Below are 13,380 nucleotides of genomic sequence, written 5' to 3' on the forward strand. Positions count from 1 at the left end.
GAAATGTGCTAGTGACACCACGCGTCCACAAATTCTTTTCAACCTTCATGACTAACAAGGAACTACATATTTCACATCCTTGCGATTCTAAGAATTGTAATTGAAACGTGTAACTCTTGATAATGCAGAAATAACGCGCAGTCGCACAAAATTCTGCGATTCAAATCTCGGATGTGGCACGTTTCGAAGTGTCGCTACGTTGTAAATTACGTCGGAGTTTTATCTGGGCTCCTCCCTTGTGGCGATATTCTTTTCTTACGGTGTCGCTACTAAAATATCCTGAAAAGGCCTGATGACGGACGAATACCAGGAAGAGAATGAAAACAGGGAGGAAGCGCTAACAGAAAGACGCTAAAATATCATGTGCATGCCTCTTATTTACTTCGCCTAGGCTAAGGTGGGTGTCTGATCTTAATGGCTACCCCAAGTTGTTTCGACACCCTCCTATCTTTTCATTGTATCGCAGTCTTGTGATGTTTTGAAACGATGAAAATATTAATAAACCTGACTGACTGACTGACCGAACACTGTCACCATAGCGTTTAGAAATGTTATCCTGTCACATCGGGCATTATTTTACTACTAGTAATGCTTGTACGTCAGGGGGATGTTCGATTGAGAGACCACACTTGCTCGTTTAGACATCCACTTATCTTATGCATACATCGCAATGTGTCTTGTATGCCGCGTTGTACTCATAAGCGGTTGGAATATTAGAATCCCTGCATATGATTGTGTGAGCCCGCACTATTTAGCGCTCCCATTGCAACGAGCGTATCCAAAACAAACACGCAGAGCAGTTTGAAAAACCGGAGTATTTCTGTATCAGAGATGTCGTTTTTTAAGAGATTTGGTGGAACTACTAAGGGATTCAGCCCTAAAAGACCGACCGCAAGAAAGAAAGCCGCTTCATTATCTAATTTAGCAACTCTAGACGCGACACAGAGAGCGCAAGAATTCGGTCTCGATTTCGGCCAGGCGCAGTTCAACGTAAGCGGGACTCAGCTGAAATTTGAAGACGGTGAATGGCAAACCGAAACTGGATCGTCGGTACCGCACAGAGAAGTAGTCAAGTTACGAAAGGACAATCAGAAAATTCTCGACGAAAACAACATGCTGAAACTGAAAATCGATATTTTGCTGGATATGCTCGCAGAGAGCACGGCTGAATGCAGAGTTCTTGAAAAAGAAAAGGAAGTCCTCAGATCATACAATTCATAATTGGTATTCACAGCTGAGACGCACCAGTCTACACTGTGAAACGTTTCGAAATGGATAGTATCACCATTTTCCGGGTATAAAGCTGACAGACTAAGTCATCTTGAGTGAAAAAAATGTGATTCACTTAAATGAATTGCTGGCTGCGTGAACTTGTTATGTGGTTAACATGGTTATGCGGTACTCATGATTAAGAATTAATGCACACACCTGAACCTTTTCTTTGTGCTGTTGTTGAATGATTTGTAGTATAACACTCTTCACAGATGTATGAATGAAATATGGTCGCTGTACAGCGGCAAATTGCATTTTTATGATATCACAAGTACACAAGATATCTCGTCTACTCGATGCATGTGTTGAACCGTTACATTTTGATATATTTTCACTTGCTATTTTTTGCTATTGAAATATACGTATATTTGGGTCATCCTACATTGTTGGTCACCCTATAGCAGACTTGGACAACTAGATAATTTAGTTGTCTAATTATAGCCTACTATGATTAAAGTGAAATGCCGGTAATCTAATTCCTATCTAATTTCTAATGCTACGGGAGAACTGTATTTTGGGAAACGAGCCAAGCTTGGTGTACAGATATTTGACATTATCATGCTAATAAGAATGAACTCTTGATTTGATATGAACTGATTTTTTTCTAATTGGGAGTTAAAAGTAAAATTAGGCCGATTTTAGTATAATTTGAAAAAAAATGGTTTGGCTATAATTCTAATGCTAATCGAATTTGGAAATGATGAAAATTTGACTGATTCTCTTGTACTCATTTTCAAGTGCAAGTTATCTCAATTCGAAGAGCTTCTTGGAGGTACAGAACTTCAATATACAATTAAATAGTGTATTCATATTGAAATGAACCCGAATATTTTCGGCTGACACTCGTCAGGGGTAATCGTCAGCAACTAGTAGAGAATTGGAAAGAACATTGTATATCAACAATCGTATCACAAAATATGACGTCACCAGCATGAAATTTCGAATGAGAGAACGTTCAATGTACTATTTTTAGGTGATACACGAACTCCTTTTGTTGACAGAGTTTTGGTTGGTGTATTTTGATAAAAGTTGATTCCAAGGCACACAAACTTCATAGATGAAGAATTTCCTGATGGCATATAAAAGTCATTTAAAATACGGTGCTCATCTATTTCAATCTTCAACTGAATATTTTTCAAGAAATAATATGAAAGCAAGCCTTGATTTTATGCGAAGAGCTTCTTGGAGGTACAGAGCTTCAGTATACAATTCAATAGTATTCACTATTCATATTGAAACAAACCCAAATATTTTCGGCTGACACTCGTCAGGGGTAATCGTCAGCAACTAGTAGAGATTTGTAAAGAACATTGTATACCAACAATCGTGACAGAAGATCGGTATGAAGTTTTGCAGCAATGTATGAAACTTATGTTAAATTGTCACAGGGCCCAAAAGATTCATCTGGTAGTATGCGGTCGGATACAATGAAAAAGCTTCTTCAGAAATGCGTCCTCATCCAGTCGACATTTTCCACAGTTATTTCAAACATGTATAAATTGTATATCAATCGCAACTCCTTTTTCTAACAAAGTGAAGAAAGCATTATCCACAGAAGCAAAGGGATCCTGTACCACCTAGGCTAGGAATTTGATTGTTATTGCACTCATCAACAGCTGCCTTCATTCACACAAAGGTAGACAAAGCGAGATGTAGGTTACTATACCAGAGTGGGAGAGCTTGATTAGAATTTTAGCAGCAGTGTTTTCGAAAATAGATTAGAATAAGCCTACTGAATTCGCAAAACTATTAAATTAAAATGAATTGTTTATTAGAAAGAAATACAAATCAAGTTCAAAGCAGTGTCCATTAGGGTTGTTCAAAAAAAACTTTTTTTTCCAAATCTCACTCGCCTAATGACTAAATCGTCAGGTTGTCCAAGAAAACGATGCACACCAAATTTGACTCAATTTCAACCAGTAACGGCCGTGCAATCTCGAATTGAAAATTTTAAATTATTAATAAATTATATAAAAAAATAAAAATTCTCAAATTTTTCTGTCAACCCCATGAAATTGTTTAGCTGTCTTCAAAGACGATGCAAAACAAATTTGAGTTAATTCCGACTAGTAGAAGCGGAACTATTTGAGTTTTTCGTTGATAATCCCCGGATCAAGGATAAAGGCTATGCTTATATTATCAAAAAATGAAATTGCCCAAGTCATTTATTCTGAACTTTCGAGGCCAGTTCCGACGCATTGGCGTAGCTAGAGTCAGCCACATTTTTATAGATCTAAGTATGTTGCCATGAAGTAGAATTTTTCACGACAGATTTATTGAACTTGAAATTTCTTTTCGCGCCTCGCGCGATTTAATGACATTGGATTTCTTGCTTTTAACATTGGTAGCACGTTCTGAAAATAAAAAATTTACAATATTTACAAAATTAAATTAAGTCTAAGTATATTCGCAATTACGAGAGGACGTGTCGTCTAAAATGAGACTTCGCCACTGCGCTCGCAGAACGATCGTCGGCGACGAAATCTTGGCACGAAATGATAGATTTATGTTGGCCGAAACTGTCTGCACGGATATGTCCAAAAGCATATTAATCATGTCCTTGCAAACTGAGACAAACGGTTTAAAGGGAGGACCCGAAATATATGTAGGCTAGCCTAACTAAAAATATTATTGACTGAATTCGTATATTATCTTTGAAAAATTTCCTCGCTTCGCCCGGCTACGACATAAATGCTCACTAAGTTTTCATGACATAAATGCTATCTACTTTGACGCGCAATAAGATAAGTCTCGTTTTCACTGTTACCTAATCTGGCTTGCTCCTACCGGACTACCAAAATATGGTCATCAACATTCAAGTGGCCAGCATGAGTTTCGTTCGTATATAAATTTCATTTTGCCCTTTGGCCGAAAAGGTTTAAAACATAAAGTTTTGACGAGCTGAGAAGCGGCCACTGGAAAATAGATAAACTAGGACTCAAGATTTCAAATATTCCAGACATTTAAGCAGGGCCGTAACAGCTCGTCACCCCCCCCCCCCCCCAACAAAACGTTGGTCTTGGACCCCCATATGATGATAAACCGAACTTCTGGGGGCCTCGCCCCCCCTCACGCTGAACTATGTTTCCCGATACTTATCATCTACATTGAGCTCTGTTTAGTGGGTCAGCTTTACTCGCCTAAACGCGCCAAGCGCGAAATTTTTTTATAATTCATAATTGAATCTGTCAATATGACCGGAAATCGCGTATATATTGCTATCAATTTTTATCCTCTCTCTGCTCACGTAATCAGATTTACAGGTATAGAGCTGAGGGAGGTGTGTTTGAAAAGGTAGGACCCCTCCTATAAACATCTTCGGGCGATACCCGTTGGCAGGAACGAAACAGCACTTCGTCACGCCCCCCCCCCAAAAAAAAAACTTGGGTCATGGGCTGCCATAGGATGATAAGCCTATATACCCCCCCCCCCATCACCTTGTTCGCTTTCGGCATACAGTTAGTTCTACTGTCTAGAACAAAGGTGAGCAATTATTTTTCTCCGTGGGTCAAATCAGAAGTAGAAAATACGTTGGCGGGCCGAGTGAATTTTTTTAGCTATATTATCCAGCGCCTTTTAATTTTATTTCCAAATTAAATTGTTAATAAATGTGTTGATGTTAGGTAATGAGAAAGGAACGGTCGGCGAACAATACACAGAGCAATAACCATGAGTTGGGGGTGAATCGCGCGGGGCACGAATTCTTTTACTTCACAGCTTCTTCGCGCCCCCTTATTGATGCTTTCACGCCAACCAGTTTGAGAACCCCATGCACTAAAATATATTTGGGATGGTAGAATGCTTATTGTCTATGGTCGCTGCCTTCAGAGCAGTGTGCGGCTTGGTGAAATAGCCTTGATGTTTAGCGAACCTTGCAATTCTTCTGAAATTAGCACTCGCTTGACCGAGTGTCTGTCTTCGTGTTTTTGTCATAAGACCGACTTTAAATGAAATCCTTTGTCTCGGCGACCAGTTCGGCACAAACTAAAATGACGGGTTTACCCCCGACTCCAGTATCCAGATATTCAGTGCTATAACCCAGTGGTTCCCAACCTCATTGGTGTCGGAGCCGCATTTCGAACTTCAGAGTACGTATGGAGCCGCATACAATTGCTTAACTACTTATAACGACCATTTTAAAGGCTTGTGTACAATGTACGAACTTCTATAGGCTACTCTATATCGGTAATTTTAGGATTGATAGACACGGTTTAGCGAGTGCAAATATATTAAACAAACTAAAAATGCGTAAAATTACTACAGGGTAAGAAAGAAATTGTGTATTCGCCGATTTTCACCCTTGCGTAGGGTGTAAATCAGGTAAACGGCACTTTCAGATATCGAAATATATTTTAGCGCCCTTACAACGTGTGCAAATGAGGCAAACACTCAAATTCTGATGAAGGTACAGTATTTCACAGATATGTAGGGGATTCTGTTTTCGTGTACCATCCCAACAAATATCAGAAAGCCGGTATGAAAACACAACCCATTATAATACTCACCTGCTGCGGAGATGTACGACCATAAACATCTATGGGCAATTCTGCCTTTAACTCATTTTCAAGGTAAAATTCGATACCTGAAAGTGCCGCTTACCTGATTTACATCCAGCTATATGTATGGAATCCGGTAGATTCACCTACTTTCTACCCATTATGGACTTACATTGCCTGGCAATATAGGCGGAGTAGTAGGTTATTTATGCCTAGATATTAGCCGTTATCTCGATGATAGTAGAATTGTATGGGCAATGGGTAATGGGCATTAGCTCGTCACAGAAAAATATCTATATAACTCTATAGCACCAGTACACGTATAGAAGTAAAGTCAATGAGTGCCGCAAGGCTTGCACGGGGCCGCATGCTACTGATACTTTGCTTCATTGACTTTATTTTGGTGGATTACGCATGCCAGGTACGTAGACAGCGTAATCGTGGCATATTAATGAACAGGCTTCAAAGTAAACCAATTCTCTGTTCAGTTTATACAGCCTATGGTTTTAGTTCACACAACAACATTCAAAAGTAGGTTTTATGTTTGGAATTTCAAACAACCTTTCACGGATCGCATTTGGCCAGCGGGCCTCACCTTGCCCAGGTCTGGGCTAAAGCCAGCGCGAAGCGCGAAAATTTCTCTATAATTCATGATAAAATCGGTCAATAAGATCGCAAATAGCATATATATGTTGCTATCAATTTCTTGTCTTCTCTGCTCACGTAATCAGATTTATCGGTAGAGCTGAGTGAGGTGTCTTGGAAACTGTAGGGCCCGTTGGTATGACTCCGTAACATGATGTTATTTCGTGACCTCCCGTCTGCTATATATCAAAAAATATATAATCGCCCAAACGTAGGCTACTAAACTAAAAGACGCACACAATTTCAAATTGGTATTTCTTCACTGGCATATAATTTTGCACTGCGGGATGGTATTTGTCTTGTGAGGTTCAGATTGCCAAGACAGTATTTTGTATAATAACGAAGTTTTCGGTCAGCATAAGGGCAGTCCTTTTCGTCCAAGGTTTTCTCGCTGCTGATCGATCCGGCACACTTCTTGGAGTCACATGTTGCATGGCCTAAAACTTTATATGTCTTGGTGCGTCGTGGCGCGGTAATGGTTAACGCCGATATGCCCATTTCTATAAATGTTGCGTATTTTTTCTTGGGGCAAGAGTACCCCAAAATTAAGATATTTGACAGCTTGAAATCGCGCCGAACGCAAAAATTTTTTGAAAAAGTTACATAAATTTTCAAAAAATACTCTGTAATTTATGCTAATTCACGAAATAATTTTGGGCCCCCTTCGACCTCGCCCCCCCCCCCAATTAAGGGGTTTGGGGTGCGGCAGTTACGGTCCTGCATTTAAGTATGTTTTAGCATCTCTCGGACGATGTTTGAACACTGAAATTACGGACATGTCCGGGATAATTCGGAAGTATAGCAACCCTACCCTAATAGCCACTATTGTCACTGACCATGACCAATGACCATTGGTCATCAGCAACGAAGTACATTTGAATCCCTTGTAATAATAATAATAGTAACCATACGCGTGCGAAGATGCCCGCATTGGCCGGGTTGGCCATTTCCAGTGTTAAGTGTTGGTCACGTCTGGTCCGCGAGCACATTTCTTCGTAAGTATGCTATCCGGCCCGCAGCGCAATTTTAGTTCTGCTGTGTTATACCGATTCTTTTGGTAAAATAACGGTGAATAATATGACAATTCTCCTCTCTTCATATGACATTCTACCGGAATAATAAGTAGTCAAGAGTTGAAACAATGGGTATCAAGCTGACTGGGGTACTGGTAGCCTATTTTGTATCTCTCTTAGCCTACAAATAAAACCGCTACTTATGCAGAAAAGGTTGATATTTTCACTATGACCTAATAACCTACGGTATTTCCATTGGACATAAAACTTCGTTGAATAGGCCTACTCCAACGACGCATTGCTACGGACTGGATGCAATTCATAAATTAGTTCCATTTTCACATTTCGTAGAGGCAGCTGTCCGCACGAATTCAATATCGAGATCAAATAGGCCATGCAGTTTAGCAACCACGTTTTCAAAACTTTAGGTCAGTACAACGCTGTACTCGCTAACATGGGCGACAGGCATAGTTACCATAGGGTTACCATATTTTGGAAATCTGAAAAGAGGACACTTTTTAAAAAATGTAAAAGTTGCAAATCCGGGGGAAAATCCTGAAAAAATGGTAAATTTTTCCCACTTCGTGGTCGGTTGACTAAAAAAAGGTCAATGTGCAGTTGTGCACTGTGCACATTTTTCATTTACAGTTAAGATTTGGGGCTTTCGGAGAAAATTTCGGACGGTCGCACTCGCTAAATATAAGTTGAATTAATTTTCTGAATTAATTTTCATGACCACGTCGCCCTCCCCCATTTTTCTGCAAATTAACTAAAATTAATATAAAGTCGAGTACTTGGGGCAGATTTATACAAATCGAAATTTGCGGCTTCCTTACGTAGAATCTATGCTGGTATTTTGTAATATATGGTAGTATATAACACAGTGAAGTTTATCGTTGATGAGTAACACACAATTCCGCAGCATATTATGATCCTTCCTTCTTTGTGTCAGCTTACCACATTTCCAAATGCCCGTACTGAGTTTGTTGAGAGAATAACGACGGACGAATTTCTCTACCACCAGGTACTTCCCCGAAGGAATACATCTTGTATTGCTCAATAGACACTTACGTGACCTTTGACACGAACCAATCAGGTTGCAGTAGGATGTAAACAAAGAACAAGCCCGGGCAAGCTTACTATGAGCTCTTATGGAAAAGGGTTGAAAAATATAGGTTTTTAGCAAAATTACATTGAATTGGGAATAGCTGGCTTTGGTGAATGGTAATAACGTAGAGCTAGTATGTATATGCAGTGTTATAACCTACAATAAGCATGAATGATGGCAAGCACGCATCAGCATGGTATATCCAAATGAATGAATTTCTGACAACTTTTCGGATGAAGCAACTATTGCTGTATTATCCTTAGTCGTATACTATAGGATTGTCGTAGCGAATAGAATGTATTAGAGGAATATTGAGTCAGGATATGTGTGGTATCCATTATGTGGCGTTATATGCGTTCTATTTATGGAATCGACATTTGTATGTAGTAGTCTACAGTCTGTATCATTATCTAGCAAATTACTGTTACACTGGACACTTGTCTGCATATTCAATGATCATATTAATATCATATATGTTAGGCAACATGATCTGTTCCCGGCTGAAATCGTCATTTTTTGTTCTAGCTCGTGTATTGTATCTATCAGGATAAATACTGTGCTAATAGCCTGCGTAACATGGAGATGGCTACCCAGACCGTTCCTGGTGTGCGCTTTTACCTTTCCCAGAGCCAATGACATGCATGAAAGAATGTAAAATCTGGATAAAGGCATGTGGACTTCCTTGTAGTCATCTGAATTCTCATTTTATTAAGAAAATGACATCTATTATTGTACCAAAAATATTGAATCGTGACATAATCTAGAATCTAGATCAGTGGTTCCCAACATGGGCGATTTGGCGTTCTAGGGGGGCGAAAATGGACAAAGGGGGCGAAAATAGCGAAGGGGGCGATTCGGGGGGGCGATGACGCGTCAAAACGGCTGACATTTTTTTTTTTTTATTTTTTTTTAGTCAACCCACGGAAATTTAGTTACAAAAGTGTGTCAAATTAGACATCGAGCCGAAAATTTGACCCTTTTTTTAGTCAACCCGCCGGTGATTACAGGTTTGTATGCCCAATTTTCGGTACACAAAATTTGGGGGGCGATGATCGGTATTGACCTTGAAAAGGGGGCGATAGGTCAAAAAGGTTGGGAACCACTGATCTAGATGAAACAATTCTGTGTTTCAAAATGAGTCCAATCTGAAATGCAGTCACACTTGATGCCACAATCGACTTGGTGTGTGTCTCATTTTATTCCACTCCAGTTTTGTTGCTTGATGGTGTGTAATGTATTGAAATTGTTGAAAACAATATATTCAATAATGAGACGAATAGTTGAAATTGGTAGCGGTGATACGTTGTACGAGTCGACGAGTACGCCTTGATAGGTGCCTGCACAGCAGTATTGCTCTGTAAAATAAACATATTATATATTTTGTGCAGGCTTGATGGATATCTTTTATGAAGCTGCAGAAAGAGGAAGTCGATGGATAAAACGCAAGAAAATCAAATTTCTGGAAGAAGTATAGAAGCACAAAACAGTAAACTTGTCCAGGAAAATTACAAATTGGCGGACAATTATTGCTAGTGAAGTTCAGTTCTCAGAGGAGCATGATAATGTCAAAAGATGCGGAGAAGCAGAAATTTTATGCTAGACTACATTAAATTCTTTCTGAATTGCCCGACTTATCCTACTGACGTCAAATTTATAGTATTGCTGTAAGCATAGTATTTAACTATTGGGTCAGCCATATGTAACTACTTCATTAAATCGCGATTTGGCCATGTAGATAAGTGGTTCTTAAAATGCACCATTTGCATTCATTCATGATTTCTCAAATCTACAATGATTATTGACTGTCAATAAATCACATACAACTTTGAAAGGATTGATGGATTGTGGTACACTTACTTTTGTGCAGGAACTATTTACAGGGAGCATTTAAGATCGAAATATTAGTTAAATATGTGGATTCGACAAGAAATGTAAGAAAATGATGGAGTTCAGCTATGGTGAGCCAGGCAATGCTATCATGGCAGAAAAGGGATTCACCATTGAGTCTGAAATCAAGAAATTGAATCTAGATTTAAATATTCCTGCACGTGATTTACACTCCTTCAAATGCCTGAGCCAGACTGTTCCACAACAAGAAAGATGGCGAGAGAACGTATTCATATTGAACAGCTGATCGGAAGAATCAAGGAGTATAAAATTTTGTCTGGTGTCATACTATGCAGCATTGTGTATCACAACTAACCAAATATATATGGACTAATTGCATACTCTAATTCAACATTGAAAATTAAAAATGAATGACGCAACATATTCGGCAATTGTGCAAATTCAGTTCCATTGTCAATATCGTAATGCCTAATAGCATGCTACGGATCGTAATTGCGCGGTGCCATGGTCAGGCTGTACCAACAGTGCATGTCTAGATATTCCAGTGGTGTGCATTATTGAAGCTCAGTCAGATGCCCAATTTGTTGAATGAACAATTCTCCAGATGAAAATGTTCTAGGATCATTTGTGTTTGATGGAATGTTATAAAACTGAAGACACCAGATACACCAAAATCTACCTTGTGGCAGGAGTTGATCGGTTGCGAGTACAGTGGAGAGATTGCTTGTCAATCACGATGGAGCTCACTGATGCTGATGCAAATCACAATGTAGTCCTTTTAGCTTCAGGTGCTGGATTGTCTTAATCAATGCATATGCATGAGAGCATATATCAGAACCTAATATGAAAATAAATCATGGTTAAAATATCTATTGAAGAAGTCTCTGAAAAAATGTCTTTTTCCTTACTTACCCTGTCTTACAAGTGCAAGACGAATCAATAATGGGTTTTCCAAGAACGTGTATTTCCATTGAGTGTGTTATCTCACTTTTCCGCAAGTTGCCATAACATTGGCTGTTCACTAGAATATTGCTTCTAAAAAGAGTGGATTGTCTCCTCAATCTTTATCCCTAAATCGTGTGCATAGCAGTGTTGGGATCAAGTCACTACCTTCGAGTCACGAGTCATCTCGAGTCATTGCACATTTTGACTCGAGTCAAGTCAAGTCAATCGATTTTCAAAGGTGATTCGAGTCAAGTCAAGTCACTCGTTTTTTGGTGGTGACTCGAGTCAAGTCAAGTCAAGTCACGAGTCAAGTCACAATTCAAGTCAAATTGGATTTTCGAAGTATGAGTGATCATTGAAATTCATTATATTTTACTAGCTGTGTAAAAGAGAGATCAATTGGTCCATATCTTGAATCAAATAACGAATATAAAGTTAAATATACATGCAAAAATGCGTTGTATCGCTCACGCACGCGTAGAACTGCTAACAAAATACGCCAGTAACTGTATATAGCTACATCAGGGGTGTCAAACATACGACCCGCCAAATAATTTCATTCGGTCCCGCGCGAAGCAATTCTGAGTATAGGTTGATTTTATCCAACACATTTCTCGAATTTGTGGTATGAAATACTACTAATAAATATTCCTTCAAGATTGCACATTTCTAGTCTGTTCTTAGGCCACATTATAACCACCCGACAGCGGAGTTGTGATTTCTAGTCATCGTCAGGAGAAAATCGCTGACAGTGACACCCAATTCAGAGAATGCGAAAAAGTGCATATATTGAGTTAAGAGTTAGTAATATTTTGGAATCATTTGACTGGTGCGGCCCGATAGTGATCTGAATATTTGAATCCGGCCCGCGACGTCAGTTGAGTATGACAACTCTGAGCTACATGCTACATTCCCTTATTATCAGCCAAAATAGAGTATCGAATACGAAGCCTCGAGAAGTTGAAGGAAATTGATAGTACACTAGCCATCTATACACATCCGTGAGAATATAAACGCATAAACTATATTTGTTCGATTTAAATCATACAAGAGGGTTGGAAAAGTTGTGCAATGTAAGGAAAAAGCCGTCCAATAAACAGCGATACATTGCTATTAAATTGATCTGCTACTACGAAAACGCAAGCTGTGCTCATTTCGTTTGTGGTCAGTGTATTTGTGATGTAATAATGTAGAATCAGTGAAACATACAATCAGTGAATGACTGGTTGCTCTCACAAGTGACAACGGCGTATCGTGAATAATCCGAACATGCACAAAATAAATTGATTTAGTCGACATCGTTTGCATGATGACTTGAAATTGACTCGTAAATTTTGCTACGAGTCACGAGTCAATCCACATTTTTGAAGGACCGAGTCAAGTCAAGTCAAGTCATTTTTGCAAAGTGACTCGAGTCAAGTCAAGTCATACGAAAAAGTTGACTCGAGTCATCCCAACACTGGTGCATAGCGCTCCATGAAATACTTCGTAGCTTTCTCCGCGGTGTTAGAAGAAGATGCTGTTCCACTCAAATCCATAAATTCGATAGAATCTCCATAGCTTTCAAGTTTCATATTCAATACACAAAAATTGTGATGTGTGGCAGCAGCTATATTTTATAGTATATATATTTCTGAACATGAGATATGCTTGAAAATTTTGCTCGAGACCTGGAGCCTATGAAATCGTCAAAATATGCATTGCCACAATCCTATAGTATAGTATACAACAATCGTCGCTTAATCAGAAAAGTTGTCAAAAACCCGTGCATTTGGACACAGCACGCTGGTGCGTACTTGCCACCATTCATGTTCATCCTAGATTAAAAGCTGCAACCACATACTAGCTCTACGCTATTACTATTCATTAAAGCCAGTCATCCCCAATGCAACGTAATCTTGCTTAAAACCTTCATTTTTCAACCTTTTCCCATAAGAGCTCATAGTAAGCTTGCCCGGGCTTGTTCTTTGTTTACATCCCGCTGCAGCCTGATTGGTTCGTGTCAAAGGTCACGTAAGTGTCTATTCATTGACTCCTGTAGCACGCGTAATCT

General features: G+C 39.2%; 1 protein-coding gene and 1 long non-coding RNA gene across 2 annotated transcripts; one reads left to right on the forward strand and one right to left on the reverse strand.

Annotated features, from left to right (window-relative positions):
* The first annotated feature begins 752 nt into the window (after positions 1–752).
* LOC145449473 (protein chibby homolog 1-like) lies at positions 753–1,653 on the forward strand. Its single transcript, XM_080327835.1, has one exon. The coding sequence runs from the start codon at positions 832–834 to the stop codon at positions 1,219–1,221; it is 390 nt and encodes a 129-aa protein (XP_080183961.1). The 5' UTR covers positions 753–831; the 3' UTR covers positions 1,222–1,653.
* Positions 1,654–9,713: 8,060 nt separating this feature from the next.
* LOC145450754 (uncharacterized) lies at positions 9,714–13,290 on the reverse strand. Its single transcript, XR_013918576.1, has 3 exons — positions 11,295–13,290; positions 11,062–11,220; positions 9,714–9,889 (listed from the first exon to the last, which is right to left on the reverse strand). It is a non-coding gene; the product is annotated as an uncharacterized LOC145450754 (long non-coding RNA).
* Between the last annotated feature and the right edge of the window lie 90 nt (positions 13,291–13,380).

Source organism: Botryllus schlosseri, chromosome 11 (genome assembly GCF_051294905.1).
Source record: "Botryllus schlosseri isolate E-star chromosome 11, Bs_hap1, whole genome shotgun sequence".
Classification (NCBI taxonomy): Eukaryota; Metazoa; Chordata; class Ascidiacea; order Stolidobranchia; family Styelidae; genus Botryllus; species Botryllus schlosseri.